Source organism: Vicia villosa, linkage group LG1 (assembly GCF_029867415.1).
Source record: "Vicia villosa cultivar HV-30 ecotype Madison, WI linkage group LG1, Vvil1.0, whole genome shotgun sequence".
In the NCBI taxonomy this organism is placed as follows: Eukaryota; Viridiplantae; Streptophyta; class Magnoliopsida; order Fabales; family Fabaceae; genus Vicia; species Vicia villosa.
The window spans coordinates 54,883,899-54,901,997 of record NC_081180.1 but is presented as its reverse complement, the minus strand read 5'-3'; the positions used below and the strand labels follow the sequence as shown (position 1 = coordinate 54,901,997).

Below are 18,099 nucleotides of genomic sequence, written 5' to 3'. Positions count from 1 at the left end.
CGGTTACGGTCAGCCAGTACATACAGGCGTAACCGGTTACGAGCAGAACAGAATCCCAACTGCTGTATTTTTTGATGATCCAGTCAGTCCCGAAACAGTTCCGCAGCCTCCGAATGATGTTCAAACTGAAGGACACCGTAGAAGATCAACAAGGCAAAGAGTGTTGCCTTCTAGACTCCAAGAATGTGAGAGATTCCAAGATAACGAAGTTAATAATGAAGGTGATTTCGTTCATTTTGCGCTTATGGCCGAATCCGAACCGGTGAATACGGAGGAGGCTCTAAGGGATCCAAAATGGATTTGTGCAATGAAAGAGGAGCTGGAATCAATCGAGAAAAACGGTACTTGGGAGTTAGTTGATCTACCTCATGGTAAGAAGCCAATTGGTGTCCGTTGGGTCTTTAAAGTGAAAGCAAATCCGAAGGGCGAGATAATCAAGTATAAGGCTCGATTAGTAGCGAAAGGGTTTTTGCAACGTGAAGGAATAGACTTTGAGGAGGTGTTTGCTCCTGTGGCTAGGCTTGAGACCATCCGATTGGTTGTTGGTATTGCAAACAACAACAATTGGAGCGTTTATCAAATGGACGTCAAATCTGCGTTTTTGAACGGTCCACTTGATGAGGAAGTTTATGTTGGACAGCCCCCTGGTTTTGAAGTAAAGAATCAAGAGATGAGATGCTACAAGTTGCATAAAGCCTTGTATGGTTTGAAACAAGCTCCAAGAGCTTGGAACAAACGCATAGATGGCTTCCTTGTTGACATTGACTTCAAGCGGTGTGTGTCCGAACATGGTGTATATGTGAGATCAAATGCTAAGGATGGAGTGATAATCCTTTGCTTATATGTGGACGATCTCTTGATCACCGGCAGCTGTGAGGAGAGTATTTCAAGGTTCAAGAAGGAACTCATGAGCGAGTTTGAGATGACGGACCTTGGAATCATGAAATACTTCCTTGGCATAGAGTTCCAAAGGTCAAAAACGGGACTGCTCATGCACCAAAGGAGGTATGCACTTGAGATCTTGAAGAGGTGTGAAATGGAACATTGCAATGTTGCCATTACACCATGTGAAGCAAGGCTACAGCTGTCCAAAAGTGAGGATGAGCAAGATGTTGATCCAACTCAATATCGAAGATTGATTGGATCATTGCGGTATTTGTGCAATACGCGACCGGACTTGGCATTTAGTGTCGGTATTGCGAGTAGATTCATGGAGAGACCAAAGGTATCTCATATGGCAGCTGTCAAGAGGATCCTTAGATATATTAAAGGGACTCTTGGTTGTGGAATTCTCTTTCCGGCATCGGATACGAGCCGAAAGTGTGATTTACTTGGTTTCACCGATTCCAATTGGTGTGGTGATAAGGATGATAGAAAGTCAACAGCTGGATACATCTTTATGCTAGGTAGAACTCCAATCTCTTGGTGTTCGAAAAAGGAACCGGTGGTAGCACTCTCATCTTGTGAGGCCGAGTATATTGCGGCATCGTTGTGTGCTTGCCAAGCCATGTGGCTTATGAATCTATTGAAGGAGCTTAATAGTAGTGAGGGTGAGGCTATTACTCTCCTTGTCGACAATGTCTCCGCGATCAACCTTGCAAAGAATCCAATTGCACATGGAAGAAGCAAGCACATAGAGATGCGGTTTCATTACTTAAGGGAGTTAGTGAGCGATGGAAAGTTACGATTGGGGTATTGTCGAAGCGAAGATCAAGTAGCTGACTTATTGACCAAGGGTGTGACCAATGAGGTGTTCAAGAGGCTGAGAAGGAAGCTGAGCATGGTGGACTTGGACCAACTGAAGTGAGGTGGTGTGTTGAAACTGCTGTTTTTAGCACTTCAGTTGGCGTAACCGGTTACGCCTGTTACCGTAACCGGTTACGAACCCGTAAAACAGATTTACTGTAGATGTTGCGTTTGCGTAACCGGTTACGCTGTTTGCCGTAACCGGTTACACTGAAGCCCAACTGTTTTTTCTGTTTGTTTTAGGGTGCTTTAAATCATTCCAATCATTTTGTAACTTGTACTATATAAGGAGCTCACTACTCCTATGTTGTGGTTAATGCCAATTCACTATCTCACCCTCAATTACTCTCTCTCTCTATTATTTCTCTTCTTTCTTTAATCCTCATCTTCTTCAATTGATCATTTTCCCCATTAAAGAAACCTTAATTTGATTTGTATGTTCCAACACGATTTCAAGCCCCCTTCTAAAAAAAGAAAGTACAAACCCCCTAAATAAAACACATCCAAACACCCTAGTTACAATACACAAAGCTTAACAATATCTTAAAACCTCAGTTCTACACCAACATCCAGAAGCTATACTATAAAAATGTTTCACGAATCTTTCTTCAACTGAACTCATAGATATCCTACTGAAATCATTTTTCTTAAAGAGAAATCATTTTCTTCACTGCTACAATAGAACCTCCATAGATATATACCCACTAGAAGATTAGATGCAGTAAATAATTTTTTTTTGAAGAACATAAAAAAAATTGATTTCGATTGAAAAGGGAGGAACGAAGAGAACAGTGGAAAGATTAAATTGAAATTTTGATCGAAAGCAAATAATTTGAGAGGAAGGAAAAGAATGAATGAAAGAGAACGTGAAAGCTGTAGAGAAACATGAAAGAGAAAGAGAGAACTGAATGGTCAAAAAGAATTAAAAGAAAAAATTTTATTTTAAAACATAAATTACATTTGTGTCCTTTAGTTTTTACTTTTTAAAATAAAAAAAATGGGTTTTTGGTCCAAATGAAAAGGTGTTAATTGCTAAAATAGACCTTCATACAAATGAGTGGGTCTATTGTAGCAAACCCATATATATATATATATATATATATATATATATATATATAGGGGACGACTCAAGTGAGAACACTTGATTATTATGAGAAATGAGAACAATGAATCACGACCATTAAATTTTGATTTTGTTGATTTTAATGGATTGGATTGGTTTCTCTTTCTAGAATCCTTAATATTTATTTTAAATCAACATAGAAAGAGAAACCAATCCAATCCATTAAAATCAACAAAATCAAAATTTAATGGTCGTGATTCATTGTTCTCATTTCTCATAATAACCAAGTGTTCTCACTTGAGTCGTCCCCATATATATATATATATATATATATATATATATATATATATATATATATATATATATATATATATATATATATATATATATATATATATATATATATATATATATAATATTAATAAAATTTAGGTGTCTTTTGTTTAAAATTGTGTATGATTTTTAATTTAGAATATACTTTTTATAAATATAATAAATTTTTGAAAAAATTTAAGTAACTAAATCAATAACATACCGTAAGCTTTTAAAAAAAAAAAAAAATACAACTTTTGTCTTTTAATTTGGATCTTTTAATATTTGAAAATGCATCTTTTATAAGTAAAATAATGTTAATCTGAGTACAAGTGTCCTATTTGATGATTATTTTAGGTGACAATTTTTCTATCCGTCACAAAAAATTGGGAAATATACCTTCAACCAATCATATAACACCATTTAATTTTATTAATTATTTATTAAATGACACACTTTTTATTGTTTTTAATATATTTTCTACTAGAAATAATTCTATCTAATTTTTTGTATTGGGTGCTTGAGTTGGAGGGCCCTCCCTCTATCGAGTCCAGTAATTCGCTATCGGAAATTTAGATAAGAATTCAAATTTTTTATTTATTCTATCTATCACTTCAAATATTTACCTTTTAAATACAACATTAAATCAACAATGCCATCATCTATATAAGAAACCTCAACTGAGCATGAAAATTCACAAACTAAAATAAGAAAACCTGTGTGAGAGAAACATTAAGTCAACCATGTCATCTTCATCTATAACTTTGAAAGGTTCTTACACTGTGAGACCATCAGAACCAACATTAAGCGAATGGGATCAATTTGGAATTATAACCCATGTTCCAACTATTTACTTTTACCGCCCCCCACAAAATTGGCTTACTCCTCCCATTAAAATTGCCACCACTCTGAAAGATTCACTAAGCAAAGTTCTGGTGCATTTTTATCCACTTGCTGGACGTTTACAATGGAAAACGAATGGTCGTTTTGAATTGGAATGCAATGCAAAGGGTGCTCAGTTCATCGAAGCGGAATCCTCGTCAACATTATCCGATTTCCGTGACTTTTCATCTTCTTCAAAAAATGATTACCGCAACCTTTTTCCATTTGTTGATTACACACTCCCGATTGAAGAACTTCCATTGGTTATTATTCAGCTCACGAATTTCAAATGTGGAGGCATTAGCATTAGTATGTTAGTCTCACATGCGGTTGTTGATGGACGAAGTGCATCCCATTTCTTTTGTGAATGGGCTCAACTTGCACGTGGAGAGCCTTTGAATAGGGTTCCGTTTCTCCATAGCAACATGTTAAATGATGGGAAACCATGCAATGGTGTTAAAGAGTGGAATTTTAGTGAGCTTCCGGTTTTGCTGGGAAATTTAAAAAGTAACGTTGAGAAAAAAAGGAACAAAACAACTGTTGCTAAAGTCAAAGTTAGCAAAATACAAGTTGAAAAATTGAGAAAAATAGCGAATGAGAGTTGGAATAAGTCTAGCAATGATCGAAGTTATTCAAGGTATGAAACGATAACTGGTCATCTTTGGAGAAGTGCGTGTAAAGCTAGAGGGCATGAAAATGACCAACCAACTTGGCTCGGCGTAAGTGTTGATTGGAGGAGTCGTGTAAAACCTAATTTATCTAAAGAGTATTTTGGGAATGCGACAATGGATGTGATGGCTACTAGTCTTGCAGGTGATTTGATATCTAAGCCATTAGGATATGCTTCGAGTAGGATAAGGGAAGCAATTGAGAAGGTGGATGATGAGTATGTGAGGATGGTGAGTGAGTGCATTAAGAAACAAGATGATTTGACTAAGTTTCAAAATTTGGATGAAGTAGTAAGTGGTAACATTGTTCCTTTTTATAAAAATCCTAATTTAGGAGTGATTAGTTGGTTGACATTGCCGTTACACGGACTTGATTTTGGATGGGGGAAGGCGGTTTATATGGAGCCAGGAATACATGAGATATATGAAGGAGAATCGTTGATTCTTCCTACTCTTCATGATGACGGATCTTTGTTGATTTTTATTTGTTTGCAAGAGGTTTATATGGATGCTTTTAAAATATATTTTTATGAAGGTATTGAGTTGGACACAGTTGTAAAATGAATGTGTTGTGTTGTGTTGTTTTTTTCTTTTTCTTTTTATTTCTCTTTTTAGGTTGTTGTCTATGTCCAGAATACAAGTCATAGTACTTGTAATATTTAACTTTTCTTTAGTATAAAATATTATGAGTGAACGAGGAGCTTGGTCTATTATTGTGTAATGGAATCATAATCGAAAACATGAGTTTGTGGCATTTGGTGATAGAAATGGCAGCATAGCATCAGATGAATTTTACTTCACCTTTTTTATTTTTCCTGCTTGTTTGCTATTAATCTTATTCTATGGCCATCATTGCTGATTCAGAGTTATTTATGATGTCAGAAGTAAAAAAATACTCCCTCCATCCTACAATGAAATGACTTATTTCAATTTTTAATACACTTTTTAATTCTATTTTCTAATTAATAAAAATTTTATAATTTTTAATATATGATAAGAGTATTATAGTAAAAATAATATTCTCTCTTAATTGTATCCGGTTTTTTTAATTTGTATGAAATAGTGTACTGAATCATTTATTGTAGAACGAATAGAGTAATATTTTTTTTTTGGAGTGATATTATTTTTTTTTGGAGTAATATTTCTAATGGCTGCAAGTTTTCCTTTTTAAATTCTAGAGATAAGCATTTGATAAAACAAATGAATAATTTTGATAAAATAAATCAATGATATGATGGTTTCACTTACTTAGAAGGTGTATGATTTGGGTGTTAAAATACCAAGCCTCTAAGCATATATATTATGGAACATACTTTTTTTCTCTTGTTAACTTTTGTCTTATAAATATTTTCGTAAAGTTTTTTTAAATTTGGATTGAGTTTTTTTATTTATAATTTACTCTTTGATGTAAATTCTTAAAGTGTATTCATTATTTTTATTTTTTAATTTTAAGCATTTCTTTAAGAAAAGAAGAGAAATGTGTTTGATAGCAACACGTAAAAAATTGGTCTTAAAATAATGGAAAGGTAGAAGATTCATTTTTAGAGAAGTACTGTTATATATCACAACTTATTTATCAATGAATTCCAATAAAACATAAATCCATCCTTGTAATTAAATACATGGGAGGGAGAGAATAAAAACGGTGCATTTAATGTAGTTTCGGTATAGTCTATTTTTTTATCGGTTTAAATGTATTTTTAGACTCCATATATTGATATTTCTAACATTTTAGTTTCTAAACTAAAAAAGCCAATTATTAGGTCCTTCATTTTCAAATAAGATGAATTTTTTAATGTCCCTTATCACTTAACAGGCTTTTTAATGACATGACACTTCATAATTAGTCCAGTCACTTGCCACATTATAAAAATTATTTTAAAATACATTTTTAATTGGTAAAATAATAATTTATTTTTCCAAAAACATTATATTTTATTTTAAGGATTAAAAAATCATTGGTAATTAGGTCATAAAGTGAAAGTCATTCGTTCCGTAACCAAGTTTCCTTTAGAATCATTGTTCATTGCTCATCTTCAAACGAAACTCATCCTCAAGCGAAACCCTAACCAAGTTTGATTCAGAATCGTTGCAATGTTTCTAATTTCACCGTCATCAAAGTTGAAAGAAGATGAAAAGTTTTGCTTCAGGTACGTATTTCTACACTTATGTCTTGTAAGTGGTCCCAATGTGTTTTATACCAATTTTTTATGTTTGTGGTCCCAACTCGTTGAAACCCTAGTTTTTTAATCGTAATGATTTGTCTGTGGTCCTAATGTGTGTAACCCTAATTGTTTAATCTAAAATCCTAACCCTAAAATTTGCCTTATTCAGACCAGCTATTGAATAGAAAATTAGGCTAAGAGTTCACCATCGTGGTACACTTGTTCACAGTCCTGTTAAATGGTACCTAGATAGGGATGTAACAGAATTGAATTGGGCATGGGATGTTGATTATATATCTTACATAGAGCTAGAGAAATTGATTCATGAGGTGGGATATACAAGTTTGAAGGGCATTTAGTTTTTCTAGGGGTCTTACACCTATAGAAAATGATAGGGATGTACTAAGATTTGATAAATATGTTGAGGGATTTGATTTGGTGGATGTTTATGTTGAGCATGCTATTGATATCCCTGTTATAGTAGATGAGGAAGAGTTGGGAAATGATGGGAATTTGGTTGAGAATGTGGCTGAGGGTGGTCCTAATGTTGAGGTTGAGAATATGGATGAGGGTGTCACTAGTGTTGAGGTTGAGAATGTGGCTGAGGGACATCCTAATGTTGAGGTTGAGAATATGGATGAGGGTGTCACTAATGTTGAGGCTGAGAATGTGGCTGAGGGTAATCCTAATGTTGAGGTTGATAATATGGATGAGGGCGTTACTAATGTTGATGGTGAGAATGTAGTTGAGGGTCCTACTAATGTTGAGGGTGAAAATATGCAAGAGGGTGATAATAATGATGATGTTGACTTTGTGGGTGATTCTGATGATGATTCTATAGAAGTGGATTGGACTACTGTGCTACCTACAGATACATCAGAAGTACCAACTGAGCATGTTGCGGATGAGGATTCAGATCAGCTATACACTCCACCTACTATTGAAGATGAACAAGAGTATGAACATTTTCCAAATTTCCAAAGCAGTGGGACATTGAATTTTAAATTAGATTTGGTCTTTAACAATAAGGATGTGATCAAGGATGCTGTCAAAGAGTATGCAATGGTTAACAACAAAAATATTTACTTCAAAAAGAATGATGGAAAAATGATGGTGGTCAATTATGAATAGGGTTGCAATATTACATGAGGTTTAGTAAGAGGGTTGGAAATCAGTTTTGGCAAATCACTAGTTTGTATGATGAACATGCTTGTGCTAGGACTGCATACAACAGGCAATCCAAGACTGGATGGTTGGCAAAGTAATTTCTCCACATACTTAGACACACTCCAAACATAAAACCAACTGGGTTGATAGCTATAGTTATTGAAAAATGGGGTGTGAAACTGTCAACGGATCAAGCATATAGAGCTAAGAGAAAAGCAATGGAATTGATACAAGGGGCTGAGAGGGATCAGTTCACACAACTGAGGAGTTATGCACAAGAACTTTTGAATTCAAACCCTAACAGTAATGTTATTTTACAGTGTATTGATTCAACTAATGGACATGTATTTGTAAGAATCTATGTGTGTTTAAGAGCATGTAAAGTTGCATTTGCAAAATTTTGTAAACCATTAATATGTCTGGATGCATGCTTTCTGAAAGGTGACTATGGTGGACAATTGATGGCAGTTGTTGAAAGTGATGGGAATAACCAAATATTTCTCATTGCATATGTTGTTGTAGAAGCTGAGACTAAGGATTCTTGGGAGTAGTGGTTCATAAATCTTCTCCTAGAGGAGTTGCAATCAGTTAACAATGTTCCATATGCCTTTATCTCAGATCAACAAAAGGTAATAGTTGTATGCCTTTATCTCAGATCAACCAAAGTGTTTATCATTTTAACTGTGTTTTATGTATATCTTATCAGGGACTTGTTCCAGCTGTTCAAGGCATAAGTGAACATGTTGAGCAGAGGTTGTGTGTAGAGCATCTGTATGGAAATCGGAAGAAGAAGTTTTCAGGGTTGGTTTTGAAAGAGGTCTTTAGGAGTGCACCTAGGGCTACTACCATCCAAGAAAGGGTTTGGTCAAGATCACACTTCAAGACACATGTTAAGTGTGATCTTCAAGTTAACAATTGGTGCGAGGCATTTAATAGAGCTATACCAGAGCACAGAGACAAACCAATAATAAGCTTGTTAGAGGGAATTAAACATTACATCACTAAAACGATTACAAGTCAGAAGGAAATGATGCAAAAGTACAATGGAGATATATGCCCTAATATCCAACTTATTCTTGAAAAGAACAAGAAGCATTCTCATGGTTGGATTCCTACTTGGCATGGTGATGATGATATGGAAATATTTGGAGTAAACAATGGGAGAGACACTTTTTGTATTAATCTCAAAGAAGGAACTTGTTCATGCAGAAAGTGGATGTTGAATGGGATTCCTTGCAACCATGTTATTTCTTATATGTGGCAAATAAAGAAATCTCCATAAGAATATGTTGATGACTATTACAAGTAAGTACCTACATGATATTAGTAATTGTATATTATGGTTGTAAATAGCTATCAAACTGATATTGGTAATTGTTTGTTATGGTTGTTATTGGTAAATCTTATGCAGGAAATCTAAGTATTTGGAATGTTATGGCAATATCGTATACCCAACTAATGGACCACAATTGTGGCCTGTTATGGATGGACAAATGGCAGTCAACCCACCATTGATGAGAAGGGCTATTGGACGCCCCTAAAAGATGAGGAACAAGTCAAATGACGAGTAAAGAAACCCTAATGTGCTGCCAAGGACTTTAGCAACAGGTACATGCAAGAAATGTGGAGCTGTTAATCATAACATAAGAAGTTGCAAAGGAAAAAGAGCTGCAGATAGATTCATACCTGTTGGTGGGAACAAGAAGGCAAAGACTAAGGCTACTGCAAAGGACAAAGGCAAGACTAAAGAAAAGACAAGGGCAAAGACTAAGGAAATGACTAAGGCAAAGACTAAGGCTACTACAAAGACTAAGACAAGGACCACTGATGCATCTGAAGGGTCCACCTGCCACACATCCAACTCAAGAGTAGTTCTAGGAAATTTCATGAATATGTAATGTGTTTCTTGGTAAAGTCATGAACAAGTTTCTGTCATGATATTTTGTTATGTATGCTTGGTATTTTGGTATTTTATGTTGTCATGAACAAGTTATATGTCATGAACAAGTTATTATGTGTAGGAACAAGCTAAGTTATTATATGACAATTATATGTTATGATTTCTGTCAATTCAATTCTATGTTATGAACCTGTCAATTCAATTCAATTTTATGAACAAGCTAAGTTATTATGTTATGTCAATTCAATTCTAACAATCAAAGTGAACAAGATTTAATTCAAGAAATTCAATTAAAACACAACTTCATTACATTTGATATTTTGACAATAGAGAATTAAACTTCATTACATTTGACAACATAGAGTTAAACTTACAAACAAGTATACACCAACTGACAACATATTTTAAACATAACTAACACCATTAACCCTAACTTACACCAATCAATAACACTACTTCATTACATTTAACATCACTAGCCCTACTGCCAAAACATATGTCATTGAAACAGAGAATTTCATCATTAAGTTCATTGCATTCAACTTCATCTTCACTTTTGCTACTTTAATATTATCTTCATCCACTCTTGCCCTTTTTTGATCCAACTTTTTCTGCAGTGAAGAAATAATTTCCTTGGCTCTTGAAGACAGTTCATCATCATACCAAACATAACGGCTACACCTTTTATGACCTTGTACCTACAAATAACACATGTGAATGAAATAAAGCACATGGCATTACCATGGTATGATAATTTCCTTCTGCAACAGACATATGCCCTAAAAATGGATTTTTTCAGTTCCAGCAACCATGGCATTACCTTGTACATCCCATGCCCAAAAAAACATCGATCTGGGTTCGAATCGGTCCATGAGGTCAATAATGGAGCTTTAAGCCCACACCTGCACTCGCTTTGAAACGAACATGAATGTGTAGCTTCGATACTACTAGCTTTCGTGCATTGAGACATCTTCAGAAAAGCAAAATGGAAAACGAAAGAAGAAGAAATTGGATGAGATATGCCCCAGGTTCTGAATGCAAACTTCAATGGATAAAGAAGATGATTCACAGTTCCAATTTTATAACCTAATTACCAATGGTTTTTTAATCCTTAAAATAAAATATAATGTTTTTGGAAAAACAAATTATTAATTTACTAATTAAAAATGTATTTCAAAATAATTTTAATGATGTGAAAAGTGATTGGACTAATTATGAAGTGTCATGCCATTAAAAAGCATGTTAAGTGATAAGGGGCCTCCAAAAATTCACCTTATTTGAAAATGGGAATCTAATAGTTGGCTTTTTTAGTTTGGGAATTAAAATGTTAGAAATGTCAATATAGGAGGAGTAAAAGTGCATATAAATCTTTTTTAGTTGTAAAATACTCTATAATTTTCATGTTACACTCACCAAAAACTAAATTGGAAAGAAAAGAAAAAGAAAAAGAGAGAGACAATAAAATATAGATAGAAAAAAGACAATGAAAATAATAGAGAAAAAGTCCATGAGAGCAATTGTTGCCCTTTGGTAATCGTCAATATTTTCCCTCAATTTCACTTGGATTATCTTTTATGTTTTTAATGAATTAATACAAATAGATAATATAATATAACCAATAATTCATTTTACTTTTTTAAATGTATTTAATATTTTTTTTAATGAAATAAAAATTGAGAAACTCTTATTGCACTCATTGGGGTTCTTAGGCACCATGTGTGCTTCCAAAATTACCCCTCTGCTTCTGGAAGTGTATCCACAGACGCACCTTTTTTTTTACTTAGCGTGAAAATCTTCCGTAGATACATCTACGGAATATACCGTATGTATATCTACGGAATAAACTAGATACAGAAAACCAGAAAATCAACATTGCAACAATAAAAACAACATCCATAAATTAAAATCGGTATTACACTGATGATTTCATAGAAAATTAAATATTACATTTCAATAACTCGATGGACGTTTGCACATCTCTAAGATATGCTCGACCGTTCTTTGTACTTTCGCTACGAACTCGAGCAGGATTTTCTCTTCGAAATCGTAATACGTTCGCCACAACGCCAAAACATCCTCTCGTTTCTTGAGCTCAAAATTATTGTAAACGACATTCCCTCCGTTATCAACTGAAGGTGAACGATAATCGAGCTTCACAACTTTTCGTTTGTCTCTTAAGGTAGGCGATAATGGATTTCATCAATGATATCGTCGAGCGAGGTGTAATCGTTGAGTTTGAACATCCGTCTGGGTGCTTGATGACACGCAAATACATCGTTTATTTGACTTGATTAATGCATGTTTTCTAGTTGTTTTGAATTGCATTTGCACTATTATGTTGATATTTAGTTTGTTTTCAGGTACTTAGTCATTTTAGAGGCGTGTGTGAAGAAACGAAGCAAAACAGGCAAAAAACGGAAGAAATTGAGCAATTTACACACGAGACGTTGTCCGACTGTTTTGGCCATAACTCCTAAACCGTAATTCAGAATGATGCCCTGTTCGAAGAGCTGGAAAGCTAACGCAGAGATCTATATTCTTGGAAAATATGAAGGCCGTGGGTGTCGATCAAAGGGTCGCGGGCGCTGAAAGAGAAATCATTAAGTACCAATCAAAAGTAAATTCATTAGATAGAAAATTGTTGTCATTACAAGGTTCAAATAAGAATCATCAACAAATCCAGATCAAGGACACCCCCTAGAATTGAGGGGTTTAGCTACTCATAGAATTTAGGAAAAACATGATAAAAGTTGTAAACATTACAAATAACTAGATGAATTAATCTTCAATCACGAAAAAATCTTGGAAATCTCGATCCACCTAGAAAATCTAAGTTTTCCAGCCTTCAAAACGTGTCTTTGCCGTCAAAAATTGTCCAACCTTTCGAGATTCGCATTTTCCAGCTAAATAGATCAATTTTGGGATTTTCTGCATTTTTGGGATTCCATACACGTATTGCCTCATGTCATACGTGTATGGCCTCTTTTCACTGCAACTTCATACGCGTATAGACCAGGGTGGCACATATGACCGGCCTGGTCTAATACGCGTAAGAGCGTGACATGGCCTAGACCTGCTGGTTGTTGATGCCACATACGCGTATGGACTAGCTCATACGTGTATCGGTTGTGACCTGTTTCTTGCCCCTTCCTACTGTTACACGTATCAGCCAAGGTGGCATTGGATGGGCCATACGCGTACGGTCTCCCTCATACGCGTATGGGAAGTAGGTCTTGAAAATCCATTTTTTCTTCTAATCATGCATTTTGGCCCAGATTTTGCTCTGATCGTCTTTCCTTAGTTTCTTCGGACCTGCAAACAATATGAAAACTATACCAAACACGTAAAAATAGTCAAGAAATACTTAAACCATGACAGATAAAGACGTGACACAAACTCAATAAAAAATAACCCTAAACTACGACACAAGTACATCAGTTCACCTATTTTTGATGTCTAAATGATGATAATTCTAACACAAATGGTGATTGATCACCTTCTCTATGTATCGTTGATACGAGAGTTGGCATAAACAACTAGATGGATATACGTTCATGACATACATATCTACTCAATCTATTATGAGGTTAACTGATCACTAAGGATCATAAACATTAAGATATTCTCAAAACACTTGCTTTGATCATTTTTGTTGATATTCAACATCATCGAACATTATTGGATCAGAGACTTAATGTATACTTAAAAGTATACCTCTTGAAATTACAATCATCGTTGGTAGTTGTTAGAAAGTATAGGATAAGCATTTTTCTATCGTCTCCTCAGGGATTGATGCGACATTACCGCCGTTCTACAGTTTAGTATGTTTTGAGTTAAGATTTTGGATGTGTTTAGTGACATGAAAGATAAATAGCATGAAAAGAAAATAAAGACAATAAAATAGGGTTTAAAAACGGTTTGTTAAAACTGTGTCAAGATTAGTTTTCATTAGCTTGCTTTTGTATATACTCTGATGATCATGTATGTGAACATATCGATGATTAATACAATCACGTATCCTCTCGATACCATTTATCTCTAAAGCAGTATCGTGATTGTTATTATATTAACCGTCAGATGATCTCTCATGCCGACAATTGACATAATAATCTTTAAAGTTTGATACAAGTGATTATCAACTCACAAATCTATCTCTAGAGTTTGATTATTGATAGATGAATACCCTTTTGATCAAGATTTGAAACATATCTCTCAATAGTGTATCAAAACAACATATAAACATTGAATACAAAGATATTCACCATATATTAATCATCAACAAGGTTCATATACAAAAGATCAAGCTAAATATATACTATACAAGCTAACTACCTCTAATCTTGACACATGAGAAGTTTAGCTCTCCATAGCTTCAACAACAAACATCAACACAAGATCTCCTAGCATAGATATCCAAAGATGATGAAGAAAAATGCTTGAGAAATCTTGAACGATTATGAGTTTTTCTCTCTTCTTCTCTTGCCCTAGAGTATGTGGTTGGTGAGAATGAAAAACAAGATAAGACTCCCCCTCAAAATATCTCTAAGTGCCTAAAAGTAGTCACTTGAAAAAGTACCTCCGCTTATTTGTCAATGAGAGAGAGTGTGTCACCCTTAAGAGAAAAACTCAGAAAAAGTGTGAGGAAACACATATCTTATATCATTGTTGTTCTTGTGTTCTTGTTGAAGATCAAGAAACCCAAAGAAAATGAAGTGATAGATCAATTAAGTGATAAAATCGATCAATCTTAGAACAATCACCAAAGAACCTAGAAACCCATTTTTTCCAAGAAACTTAAAAGAATCTAGAGTGTGTTCTTCCTTCACCTACATCTAGTTCCTTGTTGATACCTTGTGATTAACCTCCTAGAATGTGGATCTTGTGAATTTTAGTTGTGTGTGTGAGATTCATCAGATGTTCATCATCTTCAGTCTTTGTCAAAAACCATTGTCGTGGACCTTCAACTCTAACGATTGAGTATGAGTGGTAGATAAAGGTACATTAGGAAATCTAATGTTTTTCTTTTGAAGTTATGTCGGGCTATAAGGAAACGAAGGAGTTGAGGACTTGTCTAGGGGTTCCACTTACAAGGAGGAGCTCTAAGAAGAAAAACTTCACACACATTTTAGAGAATCGTAAGTCGAAACTAACAAGCTGGAAAGCTCAACATTTCTCTTTTGCAGTTAGATCAACGTTGTCTAAGGCGATCATTAAAGCAATTCCAACATACACCATGATGACATGTTCATTACCAAAGGAGTGCATTAAAGATATTTAAGAGATGCAAATAGATTTTATATGGGGAGATTCTGATGATTATAAGAATACACACGTAGTCAAGTAGAGCACACTAATGCAACCTAAAAGTATGAGAGGCTTGAGTTTCAAGAACTTGGAGGACATGAATAAAGCTTGTATAATAAATCTTGGATGGAAACTGATGGCACATGATGACAACATATGGTGCCAAGCTGTTAGAGGAAAATACGATAGAGAAAACAACAATTTATAGATTGTAACAGCCAAACCACATGACTCAAGCCTATGGAAGAATATTGTGAAAAGTTGGCCTACAATGAAAGAGACAACATTAGGACATTGTAAATGGCATGAATGTCAAAGTTTGGAATGACTGCTAGATTAGGTCAAGAATAATTTGGCAAGATATGACAGATGTTAGGAGTATACGACAAGTGGAAAGGGTGGTGGATATGGGGGAAGATAATGAAGAGTGGAATATAAGTTTACTTAATAACTTATTCGATCAAGACACTATTGCAAAAATCAGAGCAATACATCCACCTAAAACTGACAATGGTGATGACGTCTGTTTATGGAGAGGATCAAATGATGGGGTTAATTCAGTTACAAGCGCATACGAGACTATAAGAGGAGGGGCTCAGAGGAGTGATGCTGATGCAATATGGAATCACATATGGAGACTCAATATTCCATAGGACATCTTCTTGTTGTACCTGTTTTGTACCTATGTTCTATTAGCAAGTTTTACATCCTATTCTACAGTACATTATTGTTGCCATTATTTGTTTTACAAAAATTAAGGCAATCCTAAAACACAAAGAACTACACTTTCATTTGTGATGCAAATGGTCCATTTGTTCTCATGTTCAATATGACTGAGTATTCTCCTCTACGACGATAAAGTGTCTATCTAGTTTTAAACTTTTTCCCCTTAAAGTGGGACTACATTAGCTTTGACTTCTCCATTGCACCGAGGAGGTATGTAGGAACAAGATATGATGTCTTGCCGAGCTTATTTTAAAATCAATCAAAACCATTTCTTTTGCACACAATTCTTTTTTACACAGATTTTCAAAAAAGATTCCTGTGGAGTACCACATATATGTGGGGTGCTAACACATTCCCCTTGTATAACCAACACCCATACCTAAGATCTTTCTTTTTGTTGTTTTTACTTAAAAACTTTTTTTTTTTGTTTATTTCGCTCTTTTATCTTTTCCTTTAAAAATAATAAAGCGTGGTGGCGACTTTCACTGAAATAATAAATCAAATCAATTTAATGACTTTGATCTCAAATTTTCTCGACAACACCTATATCATAAAAATAACTAAACAAAGGCACCTAAATTTTATCAAAGAATACCTAATAAGCTAAAGCTTTTTAAAAATAATTGATCATTGAAATATTTTTATTTTATTTTGTGAGAGTGCAAATTTAAGACCTAGCATGATAATTGATGAGTGATATTTTTTCTCAACACGCCCTACACTGAGACAAAATACTTAAATCACATGCATTGTTATTTTATTCTAAAAGTTTTTTGTTTTTGGTCTCTCCGGCCTCCATAGTACAACACTACAACCCATGTGACTAAATTATTATGAATCTATGCTTCTCCAATAATTCAGAGACAATCTACACCCTATATGCACTACGTACTCTTCTGCATTAGTCAGAACAACACAAAATTAATGACAAACAGTATGTCATTAAAATTATTTTGTAATTCAAATATAATATTGTATTATTAATTAATTTCATCATATTGTATCATTAATTAATTTAAATATAATATTGTATTATTAATTAATTCAAATATAATATTGTATCATTAATTAGGTCTCTCTTTGTCAACAACAATTATTTCAAAATGTGTTCTTTAGTGTTGGAGATGATTTTTTATGGTGGACTCTAACATCAATCTTTCATAATTTTTAGACTATGTTTGGAAATTTGGAGGGGAAGCGAGCGGAAGACTTTGAAATATAGAAAGGATTGAGGAAAAGAATAGAAAGATTTTAGTTTGGAGGGTTTCGAATAATTTGATTTTCTTCATAACATCAAAAAACTCCCTAATTTATGAAACTCAAGATTTATATTATAAGAGATTTTTGGAGGGTTTAAACAAAATATTCAAATAAAATTTTTGTTGTTATAGTATTTCAAAAAGTAAAAATACATTAATGATAAACATTATTTTATCATTCTAAATAAAATCCTTTTTCCAAAAAATGTTAAAAATTTCTTTATATTTTTAAAAAAAATTAATTTTCGAAACCCTCACTTCTTCTCCTCTTCAAACTCTCAAACATAGCCTAAGGGTTTGACATCGATGGAATGAAAACCTAAGAAAACCTAAAAGAAAGTATTAACGTTTCAGCTATGTATATAACGTGTACAGAGGGAAGGCATAAGAAGCGTATGAAGTTCAAGGGAAGAAAGAAAAAAAGTGGTACACGTAATGGAATAGAAAAAACACAGAGGAAATATATAATTAGGAAGTACTCCCTCCGTTTTTTATTATAAGTCGTTTTAGACTTTTCACACAGATTAAGAAAAATAATAATTGTTGTATGAAAACGAGAAATTATGTAGGTTTTTACAAAATTATCCTTCATTAATGACATGTGGAAGATAAATTTATATGATTGAAAGGAGAGAGAATAATAAATATTTAAGGATATAATAGAAAAAATAGAATTAATTATTCATTGAAATTGTAAAACAACTTATATTTAAATACATTTTTTTCCAAAACGACTTATAATAAAAAATGGAGGGAGTATATGATTAGGTGTACAGAAAACAAATGATAAACATATAACATGGAAATAATTGATTTTCCAAAGGTCATGCCATAATTTTCCACCAATCAAAAAACGTAGAGTAATTATCAATAAATGAAACGTAGAGTAATTATTAATAAATGAAAT

At 33.8% G+C, this 18,099-nt stretch overlaps 3 protein-coding genes across 3 annotated transcripts; 2 read left to right on the top strand and 1 right to left on the bottom strand.

Annotated features, from left to right (window-relative positions):
* Positions 1 to 3,756: 3,756 nt before the first annotated feature.
* LOC131606643 (spermidine hydroxycinnamoyl transferase-like) lies at positions 3,757 to 5,417 on the top strand. The gene has a single exon (XM_058878829.1). It carries the CDS (start codon positions 3,865 to 3,867, stop codon positions 5,233 to 5,235), a length of 1,371 nt encoding a protein of 456 aa, XP_058734812.1. The 5' UTR covers positions 3,757 to 3,864; the 3' UTR covers positions 5,236 to 5,417.
* A 2,804-nt stretch (positions 5,418 to 8,221) lies between these two features.
* LOC131640795 (uncharacterized) lies at positions 8,222 to 9,544 on the top strand. Its single transcript, XM_058911201.1, has 3 exons — positions 8,222 to 8,515; positions 8,710 to 9,263; positions 9,415 to 9,544. The coding sequence occupies exons 1-3, from the start codon at positions 8,222 to 8,224 to the stop codon at positions 9,542 to 9,544; spliced, it is 978 nt and encodes a 325-aa protein (XP_058767184.1).
* An 811-nt stretch (positions 9,545 to 10,355) lies between these two features.
* Positions 10,356 to 10,873, bottom strand: LOC131640709 (uncharacterized). Its single transcript, XM_058911122.1, has 2 exons — positions 10,724 to 10,873; positions 10,356 to 10,601 (listed from the first exon to the last, which is right to left on the bottom strand). The coding sequence occupies exons 1-2, from the start codon at positions 10,871 to 10,873 to the stop codon at positions 10,356 to 10,358; spliced, it is 396 nt and encodes a 131-aa protein (XP_058767105.1).
* Between the last annotated feature and the right edge of the window lie 7,226 nt (positions 10,874 to 18,099).